The sequence below is a fragment of the Podarcis cretensis genome (assembly GCF_951804945.1).
Source record: "Podarcis cretensis genome assembly, chromosome: 10".
NCBI lineage: Eukaryota > Metazoa > Chordata > Lepidosauria > Squamata > Lacertidae > Podarcis > Podarcis cretensis.
Window position 1 is genome coordinate 50,120,839 of NC_137179.1, and position 15,227 is coordinate 50,136,065.

At 41.9% G+C, this 15,227-nt stretch overlaps 1 protein-coding gene across 1 annotated transcript in view; it reads left to right on the forward strand.

Moving 5' to 3' along the window:
- SLC38A1 (solute carrier family 38 member 1) overlaps positions 1 to 15,227 on the forward strand; it is a 41,215-nt gene that overhangs the window by 20,708 nt on the left and 5,280 nt on the right. The window contains exons 5-11 of the mRNA XM_079994297.1: positions 6,424 to 6,497; positions 7,865 to 7,957; positions 9,091 to 9,172; positions 11,050 to 11,132; positions 12,834 to 12,892; positions 12,992 to 13,120; positions 14,052 to 14,131. Coding sequence (XP_079850423.1) covers positions 6,424 to 6,497; positions 7,865 to 7,957; positions 9,091 to 9,172; positions 11,050 to 11,132; positions 12,834 to 12,892; positions 12,992 to 13,120; positions 14,052 to 14,131 — 600 coding nt within the window. The remainder of the gene's footprint in view (positions 1 to 6,423; positions 6,498 to 7,864; positions 7,958 to 9,090; positions 9,173 to 11,049; positions 11,133 to 12,833; positions 12,893 to 12,991; positions 13,121 to 14,051; positions 14,132 to 15,227) is intronic.

The following is a 15,227-nucleotide window of genomic DNA, read 5'->3' on the forward strand; positions in this document are numbered from 1 at the left end:
CTACACTGGAGAAATTCAAGAAATTCAATATGTGTTACTCGGTACCCAGAGTCATTGTTGAGTATCTAATATTTGTTACAAAGGAACCACAAACTGGTTCGCAGTCAAGGATAAATGTATGTTAGGGGTTTTTTTAACACTGTAACCAAAAATCCCAACACCACCAAATCTAGGAAGCTGTTGCTACATTGCAGTGTATCAAAATTTGGGTTACTAGAGCTACAGCTGTTGGAATGAAGCTTTTTTAAAAACTGAGCTCAAGAATCTACCCAGAATATTCAAGGTGATTCACACATTTCCAGATCACATAGGGAGTGAAAGAATGAATTGGTTTGGGGGGGGGGCAGTCAATGAGGTTGTCCAGAGATAGCAAAATATCCAGCCCTGAACCTGTTCAACAGAAAGAGGAACTCTTTCCTGTCAACAACCCTCCCCCCAGTTCTTGAAGGCAGTCAAGGAGAGTCTTCAGATGTGTTTTCTGCTCTGAAGAAATGCAATGTTTGTGCTGACTATCCCTCATGGTACCTGAAGCACTTTTTGGTGGTTGGTCGTGGGGGCGTAGGGTGGGGTAAAGCCAAGCCCCCCCATGCATTCAGGAGCATCTCTCCTGGCTGGGGTGAAACTCTAGTAAAAGCTTCCCAGCAGGAGCATCACTGCCAGTTGTTGGGTTTGGGGAGGGTTGAGGCTGTGTGGGCACGCTGGTGGCAGTGCTACACTGGCTCCACCAGTGCCCCTATGCAGCCCCAAGTTCACCACTGCCTCATCCTTCCCAGTGGGTGACAGCAGTGCTATGGGAAGTCTTACTGCCCTCCCATTTACCTACCTCTCTGTTCCTTTTTCCCTGTTGCCACACTTCCTGAAAACAGCTTGGCTTGCAGGAGAGAGGGGTGAGTTAAGAGGCAGAGAGAGGACTCCTTCCATTCTCTTCCTCTTGTTTTCCAATCCTTTCTGCCTGAGGCTATTTGGATAAGAGGAAAGGGAGAGATTGTGTGAAAAAGGAGAGCAAAAAAGGAGGGAAGGGTCCTTCTTTGCCTTGTGCGCGCTCTCCCCCCCCCCCCATTTTTTCAGCCCCCAAGCTATACAAAAGCAAACGTAAGGACAGGTCTGGCAAGTCATGCTACATTTTTCATGTAACAAATATTCAGCAAGCTAAGAGCAATTCAACCACAGAAAATCACCCTGTGGAACAGACAGCTACAGGTGACTCACACAAATGAGCAACACTGCTTTTGAGGGCGAGGAGCTAGTAGCCAGCCTGCTCTTGGACGAAAGACCATGTCAACCTTGAGAACAGGGCTCAGATAGATGATGAGGTAAAGGTCTTGGCAAAAACCACATTTCATTTGTAGCCCAGTATTCTGAGAAATGGTGGGAGGGAAGTGAGAATAACTTTAGTATTTACCCAGTTTAACAATAAAAAAATGACCAAAAGTTGCTGACTGGCCAAAAAAAAGAAAACTCTGGCCTTCTCTTGGACCTTTAAGCTGCAAACAGATCCAGAGCAGGACTGTTACTGTCACATGTCAGCAGCAGGGCTGGCTCAGGATCCAGCCCCATTTCAAGAGTTTCCCCGCTGACAGTAGATCTTCTCTGCTAGCCAACAGGAGGGTCCAAGGAACAACTACGCTCTATCCAGATCCATAGCTGTCAACGTTTCCCCTTTTTTAAGGTAAATTCCCTTATTCCAAATAGGATTCCTCGCAAGAAAAGGGAAAAGTTGACAGCTATGTCCAGATCCCTTCCAGCATAGCTGATTGGCAGTTTGAATTGCTCTGTTACACAGAATGGAGAGATAGCTCTATGCATCAAGCAGACGTGAAATTTACAGCAACAGTGGTCAGTGGAAATCCTGGAAACCCAGTGCTTTTCCCCCCCTAAAAAATGTTTAGGGGTACTCTCATTTTCCTACCCATATTGAAATACTGCCCCTCAATGAGGCCAAACTTAGATTCACAAAATGTTTAGGGATATGCGTGCCCCTGCGCCCCGCCCAGCCCCCCGAAAAAAGGACTGTGGAAACCCTAATGTGTGCTCCAGCACAAAAGAGCACGAGAAGGGTTTTTAAAAGGTTAAGACAACACTAAATGGCTCTGAAACTGACACAGTCGTTTTCCTGTTCTCCTCAAGTTACCTCAGAATGTTATGAATGCAACCTTAAATCTCCACCCTCCCTCACACCTACAGCCCATTATTATCTATTCTCACTAATAGGTGCAATGCCATCTAACACTTAACAGGGTAAGAAGAAGCACCTTTGCGTTGCTAGCAGGAAGTAAGAGCCATTTGCTTTGTACACATTTAATATCCCTCAGAATCGGGTGAAGAACATTTTTCTAACTTCAGTATATTGATGCTAAAAACGCTGAAACTGTTTGAGGGAAGCCTTGTGTGTTGTGAACCAGTTAAACGGCATTATCACTTGCACACTTTTTTTCTTTTCCATTTGTGGAATAAATAGACAACAATCAACTAAAGAGAATGCTCCGTATATATTTACAGATGTATTTGCCACAAAATTAGTTCTGCGGATTTATTTTTTTTAACAGTGGTTTTTGACAAGTATGCTTTTGTTAGCCCTGGTTCAACATATGAAACATGAGAGCTCTTTGGGTGCTGCAGAGTTTTCTCAGCTCCGCGGTGCATGTTTTGAATTTGCAGAAAGCCGGCACTGTTCATGTTTTCATACCATTCCCCGGGTTGGTACTGGCAGTAGTCAGCCTGTCTCAACCACAACCCATACAGCAAACAATCTGTTCATGCTGTTTTATTGGAAGCCGTGGAAAATACCAAGTTCATGCATAGCAACCTGCAGCAGATTTTGAGGGCAAGGAAGGACAGCAGATTAGAATATTGTTCCCTGTTCCTCTTTTTAGTTGCAAAGACCATCCTGGGCTTGCCATGGGGCGCTCAGGACTAGAAACCACATTACTGTTTTGCAGAAACTACGACTTGGGGCTCTTGAATAAACATCTGTGACTAAGCACGAGTCACCAGAGACTTCTTCCTATCCAATTCAAACACTGGCCGCAGCTACTGATGGCTTGAACAGAAACATGATTAGTAGCAGTTCTTGTTAGCTTATTTAAAGAACTGCTCAGCCATTAGGTAATGTGCTGAAAACTCAGGAAAGACCGTATCATGGCTTGGGTTCCCCCCACCCCCGCAAAGTACAACTTCTTGCAGTTTAGAGATCCAGTACTAACATATTATGCTAAGCTATGGTTCACCATTACACGCATGAGCTTCAGGGTCCACATGCTCCCCACCAGTACATTTGTTCATATAGCACAGCCACAGGGAGGAGATCAGAAGCTTTTGCTTCAATGAACAGTGGCTATTTGTTGTGTCTGAACCCAGACAAGCATTAGTTAAGTAAGGTTTAGGGAAACCATGGATTATAATCCTGTTTCTCTAAACCAGGCTTCCTCAACCTCAGCCCTCCAGATGTTTTTGGTGTACAACTTCCATGATCCCAAGCTAGCAGGACCAGTGGTCAGGGATGATGGGAATTGTACTCTCAAAACATCTGGAGGGCCGAGGTTGAGGAAGCTTGCTCTAAACCATGGCTAACACTAACCACAGATCTTAGTTTGGATGGGGGGGGGAGGTGAAATACCTACATTCATTTATTCATAAAGGTAAAGGTAAAGGTACCCCTGCCCGTACGGGCCAGTCTTGACAGACTCTGGGGTTGTGCGCCCATCTCACTTAAGAGGCCAGGGGCCAGCGCTGTCCGGAGACACTTCCGGGTCACGTGGCCAGCGTGACATCGCTGCTCTGGCCAGAGCCAGAGCCAGAGCCGCACACGGAAACGCCGTTTACCTTCCCGCTGGTAAGCGGTCCCTATTTATCTACTTGCACCCGGAGGTGCTTTCGAACTGCTAGGTTGGCAGGCGCTGGGACCGAGCAGCGGGAGCGCACCCCGCCGCAGGGATTCGAACCGCCGACCTTTCGATCGGCAAGCCCTAGGCGCTGAGGCTTTAACCCACAGCGCCACCTGCGTCCCCATTTATTCATAGGCCTCTTCAAAACCAATAAACATGCAAATCAATACAATGAAATACAATTACAGATACAAATCACAAGCTCAAGTGTAAAACTGGGTAGACATGTGGAGATCAAATAGAAGCTAGCCTGGGAATGGAAGTGAACATTTCCAATTTCATCCTCCCAGCTGCTCCAGTGGAGGGAAGGGGAAGGAGGAGTATGAAAGCCTGAGGCTTGCCTAGGCTTGTTTCTGATATACTAAACCTTGGTTTAGCATTATATCTGAACACAACCATTATCTGCTACTAGAATCGATTTTGCTAATGGGAGAGGATGTTTTCTTTCTTAGAGAAATTCCGCAGGAATGATGCTTATCCAAAGTGGCCATACAAAGTGGTCTAACAACATCTGACAGATGTGCCAGGGACATTATTCATTTCCTTGCTTGAATACAAAGGACAATAGTCTGAATGGAAATCACTACAAGAGCATATAACTCCCAGCTGTGTCATATATTTAAACATTTTCTTAATAGGACTCTTGTCTATTCAGACTAATTTATCTTGGTGGCTTGCATCAAGGTACTAAATATAGCTGCATTTGTAACTAACCACCACACCGTTTTCATACCATATTCATTTGAAGAGCTTTACACTGCTTGGTCCAATTTATGGTACTAATTTATTGAGTGAGACTATTTGGAGAGTCTGGCTTTGAGCATCTGCTGTAGCATTAGCCAGCACATGAGCAATGCCGTCTGTACCCAGGCCTTAATAAAAGGAGGCCCAACTTTGGCTCATACCATAATACTTGCAAGACACAAAAGAGCTCTTAGAAACTATAGCTTCCATTATATACCCCACACTTCAGTTCCATACAAAATATCGGTGGTGATTTTCCCTATGTCTATAAAAATGTACAAAGACAATAAACAGCTTCTCTTGCCATATCACTGCTGTTATTAGTTTATTATATTTATAAGGCCCCTTTTCACACACAAAAATGAACTCAGAGTGACTTGCAGAAACAAATATGAAAAACAAATATAAAAACCAGAACAAAAACATATTAAGCCACAATAATATGCATAAAAGAGCAAATCCAACTCAACACCACCTCACCCAAAATAGGCAGAGAATTAAATGCCAATGGCCAAGAGAATAAAAATGTTTTTCCTTGTGCTTTAAAGGGAAGGTGCCAAGTGGATCTCCCAGCGGAGAGCATTCCACAGCTTTCCTAGGAAGCCTAGTTTAGGTAACGCACCACCATTCATTATATGGATAGAGAGTTTGGCCAAAACAGTAGCCCTTAATTGAAAATTAAATTTAAAAGTTCTGGAGGCAGTGTAGCTTAGCTATTGACTTTCCAATTAACTCAAGGCTATCCTGTTCTGAGGGCTAAACGGGGGTCAGAAAATCTCATAATTATTCTGGTATTAAAATTCCCCAATAAATCCATATGGGGCTCTGGGTTAAACAAGGATGGACAAACGGACAGACAGCATTTCTCAATTCACCCCACACTTCAGGCACAAAATTTTGCGACGAACCTTCAATATTTTGGATGTTGCGGAAATTTCTGTAAGCACAAAGACAGCCTTTATCCTACTGCTATGACCACCACTACATCTCCCCCCCACCTCCTTTTTTGGGGGGTGGAGGGGGGGTGATGACACACTACACAAGGTTTGTAACTCTAAATATATTCTGCTTGGATCATGCAGCCAAATTTGCTGGAGACAAATAACCTAAAACTGATGGAGATACACTATAAAATCTTTGTCAGCCAATTAGTTTAGCTACTCAGCAATACTCTAAATAAGCAATTTAATTGGTTTTATACTTATAATTCAAGTCAACAACATTCCTTTCTCAGATAGTTTGCTGATGTAAACAATAATTTAACAGAGCAACTTCACATCCCATGAATTCTCTGCTTTATGAACTTCTGCATAGGCTCTTGCAGGAATGGGGATAACATTTGGAAAGCGTAAAATAATTTCCCTCCCTTTGACCAATGTATTTTTTTTTTTTAAATTAATAGACCCAGGTCTTTGATCACTCCATAGGAAGATGAATGGCCTGTGATTTAGAGCTCTGAGTTCTTCTAAACCAGGCATCCCCAAACCCAGCCCTCCAGATGTTTTGGGACTACAATTCCCATCATCCCTGACCACTGTTAGCTAGGGATGATGGGAGTTGTGGCCCCAAAACATCTGGAGGGCCGAGTTTGGGGATGCCTGTTCTAAACTATCAATTTTTACAGGAAATATCTTAACATTCATTCCATTTGCTTGTCACCTGGACACTACTGAGTCATTTTGTTTCCAGTGGCTGAAACAATATTTCTACCACTGTTCCAAATTCAGTGCAGTACAGGACCTGGCTTATTATATAACGATGATATATTTTTCTTTCTTATTTCCTTTTTTTATAGGTTGCTTTTGATTTCAGTGACGTTGCTGTCTATTTATTCAATAAACCTCCTATTGTTGTGTGCAAAGGAAACAGGTAATTCATAAGAACGTTGTACAATTCAATAGCAATGAAGGTGACAGGGTGAAGTATATGGAGAATAAAATAAATGTTTTTGTCCCCCCCCCATTCAGTGCTATAATAGTGCAGGAGGGGGAAAAATTTTAGTAGTGGTCCTGAATACAATAGAAAACATTAAATGCACTTTACTTCACCAGAGAAATTGAAGCCTTGCAGAAGTGTATCAAAGGAAGCGATAATTGAGCCTTCAGTTCATGAAGGCAGATACCGACTCAGGTGAGACTGCAGGAAACAGAGCAGAACCAGTTCTTGATGGATTGCATTTTCTGCCTCAAACTCCCCATCCTGTGCTTTAACAAAGTACCAGAAGATGGAGGGTATCAAGACACAGTGTAAATGACAACAGTGCATAAAGGAAGTGCATGTAGTGTCTCGATTTCCTAAGCTAGATAAAGGAACATTCCTGCTGCTGGTGCCATGTCAACTTAAAGTGTTCTTATGTATTGGCCAACCCTAAACAAATATATCCTTGGTCTGACTGCAGATCCTTCAGTATACCAAAGGAAGTGAACATTGTTGGAAAAAGGAAGGTTCTCTAATTTTCTGTACAGTGTGTTACTGAATAGCACCTGTTAGAGATCAACAACACGAAAGGGTTGTTTCCTTAATGCCCTGCTTGTGAACTTCCTGGCTCATCTGGTTTGTCACTGTATGAAACAGGATTCTAGACCAGATGAAGCATTGATCAGATGCAGCAGAGCTCTTCAAATGTTCGGTGGTTTATTGTGCCCCAAGAGTTGCGTTGTATCATGTTCTTCTTTTTTCTTTTTAACTTTTCACCCTTTTAAATATTTTCTTCTCAGATTGTAAGATTATATCCAAAAATGAATTTTTAAAGAAAGAATTTGAAGTGAAATAAAAAAGTTTGGAGGTCATAGAGCTCAATCTGCCTATTTACATGACCTGGCCAAAAAAAAAAAAAAAAAAAAATATTATGATGATGCCAATGCTATGATTGGGCTTTACAATGCTTCGTGTTCCACTTGTTCCTAGAACTCTCGATATTCAATTTCCTGCTGTTTCAGATATGTACATTTGCCCAAACATATTCAGGTTAAAGGAGCTTACTGAAGCGTTTGAACAGAAGCATTACAAATGTCAAGGGGGTGGGAGCAAGGAGATTTCATTTTGTGTTGAACTCCACCTCTCTAAGTATAAGTGACAACTTCTGACATTTTGGAAATGCATGATAAGCTGGATAGACTACAGAGATGTACACAGAATTATGAATGGGGTGTGTGTGTAGATGAGAGTGCGAGAACTGTAAATGACTTGTCATTATTGTATCATATCATGACTCTTTTCTAACTTGGTTTAACCAGGCTGCATGGTTTATGAAAAACTTGGCGAGCAAATCTTTGGCACCCCGGGGAAGTTTATTGTTTTTGGATCCACGTCTCTTCAGAACACTGGAGGTAAATGCTGTGTGCTTAAAGGTGACCTTTTGGCATTTTCAGTCTCCCTAGTACCACTGTACTCTGCTCAAACTTAAATTCTCGCTGTATTGTAATAAATATGTGTTAGGAAGTATATCTAGTGTTTCTGCTGTCTTGGCTATTTGGATTCACCTTCTGCCCGTATGCCTTTGCTCCTCCTTCTGCCAGTTCTAATAAAGAGACCAGTATGCTTCCAAGGATAGATGGAAGTCTATCAATTCCTTTCCCCCACCCTATTTTTGGGAAACTCTTTCCTAGTATGGGTCATGTTAATGACATCATGTGAGGTTTGCTGGCCCAGTTATTCTATTTCTATAGGACTATCACTGGGTTATATTCACTGCATAGACTGAAGCCTGGAGGCCACTTCAAATGAGACCTTTTGTACTTCGTTATGGTTCCTGACTTGAGTACAAAAAAACTTATGCTGTGTGTCTCAGTTTCAAATGATGTATTTTGAGTGACTTATCTCTTTAAAATGCACACAAATGGTGAGTGGGAAAGGATTGGGCCACTTCTGATGCATATATTAAAGGCATAAGCTACTGACAATACAGGCATGTGTCATTTAGACATCCATGTGAGATACACAAACAGAGGGCAAGTTCAGACATAATATTTCTGGTCCATTGGAAATGGGCAAGCAGCCTGAGCATTCTTGCATTCCCTTTATTTTCAGTAATCTGCACTCGGAAGTTTGGGTGCTACCTGCAAGCCAGAATTGCAAACCACAGCTTGATACTGGTTTGCAATCCTGGCTTGCTGGAAGCAGTTAAAACCATAGTTTCCTCATCCAGATAACATGGGGATATTGCAATTTAACAGACTAGGCACTCTTCTCTGCATCTGGGTGTGCAAGAAGAGGAAGAGGGAGCCCTCAATCTCATTACTCGTTCACATGTCAATATACCACAGTTTATTGGACCAGCAATATTAATCTCTGAACCCACCCATAGTGTGTATTTTGTACTTGGGGATATCATAGCTGAATATACAAAAAGACTCCTTTGAATTGGCCCTGAGGATAGCACAGAGAAAAACCAAGCACACGGCAGTGTCTTGGCATCATGACTGATTATGTTCCCTTTCTAACAAGACCTTGTTTTCCCCAGCAATGCTGAGCTATCTCTTCATAGTTAAAAATGAACTACCTGCTGCCATAAAGTTCCTTATGGGAGAAGAAGAAACATTTTCGTAAGTTTAATTTGTGGCTTTGCTGACTGGACTAATTGGTTAGTCGGTCTAAGGCAGGGGTTTATCAAAAGTATTCTGTGCTAGAAATGTTATAGGCTCCTGTCTTGCTGGTTTTGAATGCTAGGTGTTACATCACAACTTTTTATGGGATTATTAAAGGCAGAGAAATACAAAGAAGCAAAATATAAGCCTGAAGTTATCTATTCTGTGCTGCTTCAGTTGTTTGTTTTGGTGTTTTTTTTTGAAAACTCTATAATAATAAACAAAGCATTATTATTCAAGTTCTTGGGCGGAGGGTACGCCATTGAGATATAATATATACTAAACTGAACAGAAAATGCCTTGAGGGAAGTGGCAAACCACTCACAGATATATATTTTTCATGCTAGATCAGCCTTCACCAGCCTGGTACCCTCCAGTGCCTCCAGCACTGTGCTAAAGAGACAAACTGAGCAGTTGTATTCAACTAACTTTTACTTAAGAGCAAACCTGTTACTAGACTTAAGTTAGTCATGGCCATTAATTTCAATGGATCTACCCTGAATAAACCTAGCAGTTTGAAAGCATGTCAAAGTGCAAGTAGATAAATAGGTACCACTTTGGCGGAAAGGTAAACGGTGTTTCCGTGCGCTGCTCTGGGTTGCCAGAAGTGGCTTAGTCATGCTGGCCACATGACCTGGAAGCTGTACGCCGGCTCCCTTGGCCAATAATTCGAGATGAGCGCTGCAACCCCAGAGTCGGTCACGACTGGACCTCATGGTCAGGGGTCCCTTTACCTTTACCTTTTTACCCTGAATAAAAGTTAGCTGAGCATCAGCACCAATTTCTAATACCTGACTGGAAGGCTTGTTCTGATCAAAAGCAGCAGCCAGAATGTTCCGTAGTGCTCCTTTTGCAAAGTATAGAGCTTGGGTAGCCAACATTGTGCTCTCCAGATATTGTTGGACCACAACTCCCATCAGTCCCTGACAGCATAGCCATTTGTCAGGGATGATGTGAGTTGCATCCAACAACATTTGGAGAGCACTCCATTGGCTACCCTGGTACAGAGAAATGAGTTAATGGGAGAGTTTGTACAATCACCCCTCTGCTTCATAGGCTGAGATATCAACGAGCCTTTTGCCTGCACTTGCGGCTCCTTTATTCCTTCCTTCATGCAATCTGGCAAACCTACCAGGAAGTCTTCCATTTGCTACAGTTTCCCATTTCACTCAAACCAGGAAACTATGGTTAACAGCTTTAGAATATGGATATTAACTCCAAACCATTGTTTTAATATTCTGTCTTGTTCTGAAGCTGTTGAGTTTCCCAGTTCAGACAAAACAGAAAACTGTAGTTAATAGGAGACTTTCTGATTTGTTTGCTAACTCACACAAAGGAAGGAGCAAAGAGACCACATATGTGGATGGGGGGCGGGGCGGGATTTGTTCATATCTCAGCTTATCACAATAGACATCATACGCCTAGAAGCAAGGGCTTTTCATTCAGTGCATGTTGTCTTATGGCCACAGCACATATTGCAAAATAACTGTCTGCCTGGTTGAGCGAACCTTTCCTATGTTGACAGCCTGAGGCAGGTCTAATGCCAATTGGCATGGCTTTGCCCTCCACCCCTGGCATAGCTCTTAGCACTTGGGCAATCCTTTTCTTAATAACTCCCACGAAAAAGTGATGTTTGCAGACTCCTGTGGCTGAGATTCAAGAAAGTCAACTTCATATTCATAGCTGTTTACTTATACCTGTCCTGGGAAACAGTATCTTTTTGAGCAACTAGTCACTTAATAGGGGGTGGGGGAAACCCCAACTGTATAAAAATATGAGAATTCAGGGTTAAAAAAAAGTGATGCTATCCTGTCACTTTTGAAAATGTTTTACAGGGCCTGGTACGTGGATGGGAGGCTTCTTGTTGTAACAGTGACGTTCTGTATAATCCTTCCCTTGTGTCTTCTTAAAAATTTAGGTAAGGATAGATACCTTCTTTAGTTTGAAGTATGGTTCTTAGACTTAATATTCAGGGTGTATTCCAATCATGGAAGGCCACATTCTGTTTCAAGCATATTCCTTAGCTCCAGAATAAACTATGCACAGGGAACCTTATAATATAAGAAGCCTAAGGTACAATTTGGTACTGTCTGAATACATCTGGCTGTCTGAACCTGAGACAAAATAATGTCGTCACTTGGTATTTTCTATTTCTGACCACTGATTATGGCCAAAAAAGGATTTCTTTCCCCCTGAGGCAATGTAAATAAAGTTGGCTAGTCTCTCTCCCTCTTTCTCTCTCGCTCTTTTAAAAATACTGTTAACATATATTTTGTTCCTAAAATAAGGGAAGGTTCTGTTAAACATCACCTTTAAGAAAAGGTGACCAATTCTACATAAAACACAGACTAGTAAACACCTCGGGACATTCATTAGTCTAAGATATTTTTAATTGACTTTGAGACTCACCAAGCCTGGCTCCAGAACCCTCTTTCCACAGTTTCGCTTTTTGCCAACCCTTCACTCCTTGCTCTGCAACGAGGCCTCTGCAATTCAGCTTTTAGCTGCCTGTTGCTGCCATGTCTCCAGACCTTTCCTTCTCCAGAAGCCAAACTAGTGCACTGAAAAATGCCATTTGTTTTTCATGGTATAATACATGATATTTAACTGGATTTCTCCATTCAGGGAAACCCCTATAGACTTTTCACTGGGTGTTTGAAGACAGGATAAGAATGTGACAACAACATTGTCTTTCACAGTCAAGAACCCTCTGCAATTCCACTTGATGTTTGCTCCTTAATGAATCATTTTTCCTCCTGCAAAGATTGAATTGTTTGAGCCAGGATTCTAAAAATATAAAGATATGCTATCAGAACCGTTGGTGTTACTCCTGCTTCAACATGGAGAAGCATTGTGTCCTTTTGAGTGACACAAATGGTTGTCAAAAATAAAAATCCAAATGAAAAGCTAACCATTTTTTAAAAAATATTAAAAAAAATTTGATTGGATTGTTAAAATGGAAAAAAAAAATATTATTTTTTTATAAAAAAAGCTAACTAACAGTGCAGTCCTAACCATGTCTACTCTGAATTCAGTGGTAAATAGAGTTAGGTTTACACCAATAATTATTAACGTGTAAGTGCCTTTCGGTGGCACCCCATACACACACACACACACACACACATACACACACACACATCTGCCACGTCACCCTGCTCCTGGTTATGTAACTATAAATCAACCAAATAAAAAACAATTTGGTCAGCTGGTGGTGCTAACCTTCTGCCATCCATATAGCTGCTGCTTACTAAGAAGTAGAGAGGGGGTGAGGTGGAGGGGAACTTGTTCCATTATAAACATACAGCAAGAACCAATCTGATGCTGTCATCAGTGTGTTTGCACCATGCTGACTTCATTGCTGCCTCTTCCTCTACCTCCTGGTAAGCACGGGCAACATGGGTGACAGAAGGTCAGGTCAACTCCCCTGCCAGCTACTCCTGGCTTTGTCTGAAAGCCAGTGTCTTTGAAAAGTATTTGTGACAAAAGTGGCATAGATATTCCCCGCATGTTATTGGAATATGTTCCATATTATTCACCAGAACTTAAAACATTTAACCTGTTAGTAATTTGATAAATCTGAATGAGTTGCTGGATAAGTTTTCCTTTGATTTTATCTCAGGGTATCTCGGCTACACCAGTGGATTTTCCCTGACTTGCATGGTATTTTTTCTCATAGTGGTAAGTTTTGCTTGGTGTTTCGGTTAGAATGAAATTATTAACTTCCAGCATCAAGTCATTTGTTTTGGATATTTTTTCAATGGTGGTCCTTTATCCCAGGTTGTATACAAGAAATTTGAAATTCCTTGTCGCCTGGATGAGAAAAATGCCACCGCACCTCTGTCTCCAAACTCTAGCATTGCCTATGTGGATACGTGCCAACCCAAGTACGTCACCATTAATTCCAAGGTACGTTTCTTTACACGCCATTTTGTCATTTTGTTCCACATGCCAGCAGCTAGACGGTGCAAGAAATCCTAGACAAACGCAAGTTTTCCAACCAGAGCAAATTACATTTTTACCTAGATTTTGTTTCCAAGGTTGAAGAGTTCAAAGACCTGGGGAAAATTTTGACAATAATTCTGAACAGCAGATTGCATAGGAAAATATGTGCAGCCAATCAGATGTAATAATCATATCAGCAGCAACACCAACACTATACAGTGGTACCTCGGGTTAAGTACTTAATTTGTTCTGGAGGTCCGTACTTAACCTGAAACTGTTCTTAACCTGAAGCACCACTTTAGCTAATGGGGCCTCCCGCTGCTGCCGCGCCACCAGAGCACGATTTCTCTTCTCATCCTGAAGCAAAGTTCTTAACCCAAGGTACTATTTCTGGGTTAGCGGAGTCTGTAACCTGAAGCGTATGTAACCTGAAGCGTATGTAACCCGAGGTACCACTGTAGTTTCCCTTGTATTCAAACATCATTGTATATGCTTATAATTTAACAGGTGTCCCCAGTCCCATGAAAGCCATGTTTTTCTAGGCAGAGCTCCTAAGGTTTCAAATCATGGCAAAAACACAGTAGGTTGGATCCAAAGGTTTCCATCCACAAACAGAAAGACACCTTTCATCAGAGCAAGGGAACCTTTGGATTCCATTCCATTTCCTTGGGACTTTCCCTGGTCATTGCACTGCAGCGCTGGGCACCGCTTCACATGATATGCAACTATAAAAAAAACCAGGAACCCCGCCAGAGCAAAACGTTGACAATCCCAGTTGAAGAGCACAGAAAATTCAAACTTGTATATTGGAAACGATGACAATTTTCTTAATAACATTTGGAGGGACTACGTCTCTACCTCCTGACTCATAGTTTTGTTTTTGTTTTTCAAACAGACCGTGTACGCTTTGCCTACCATTACATTTGCATTTGTGTGCCATCCCTCGGTCCTTCCAATCTACTGTGAACTTAAAGAGTAAGAGAGAAACCATTGTTTTGTTATTAAAGCAAACTGCTTTGTCTGTAGAGCGTTGGTACTGAGTTGCACTCTGGACTGCTAAGAGAAAATAACTTTAATTTGAGAAAAGCAGCAGGACCTGCTCGTCATCTAGGAAGACTTGGCTCACCCAGGGGGTTTGAGGGTGGCAACATAACAAATATGGGGCTCTCCTTAGATCTACACAGCTGTTAGCAGAGACAGAAACAGTGTGAACAATCACTTTATACGAGGCAATGCCAAAGTGCAGCCAATAACTGGTGTCTGTCTCAAAGGCAGCTATATCTGGTGCAGGAGCTAGCAGCATTGTCGATGTTATTTTATGGAGCTTTCAATCTTATATGCTTTATACTAGCTTCCATTTTCAAAAAGAAAGAAGAATCGCTGCCAACACGGTGCTACTTAAAAGACCATTTGGAAGGCAAAAGTTTGCTGACTTCTGAGATTAGCTGGGGCCTCCTCTGTTTTGTGAATGTGTGGACCATATAAAAACTCCTTAACCTTACATAGATTTCAGGATCATTTCAAAATGTTGGTGCCCCAGGAATCTCCAGCTAGAGCTGGCACCTCTATAATTATGCAATGTTCCTATAATGGATTCATTTATAGAAAGATAGTGGACTCCTCACAGGAACTGCTTAACTGAGGCAGACTAATAAGTCATCTAGTCTGGTGGTCTGTGCAGGTGCTGGCAGCCCCTGCCCTGAACTGCTATTTCCTAGAAACCAAAAGTGTTAGTTATCTCTAAATCAAGAAGAGTTAGTTATTGAACCTAGCGCCTTATGCAAGCAAACCACATGGACCTTTCCTTACTAGATTGGACTTGATACTCTGTTGGAATCTCTGTAGCAGAGAGGGGGGAAATTACCACTCCCCACCCAGGAATCAAGGGCTCCCTAAATTAATTGGAGATTTGTTTTCCTGGTCTTTGCTAAACTTTAAAAACCACAATGCCATTGTTATCTCTTTTTACCTTAATTGTGTGGGCTTCAAACCTTAATTGTTGTGTTAAGTAAAAGGGTCGTGGTTCCTTACATATAGGGAAAGCCACCTATAAACCAGCCCTTTAATCGTT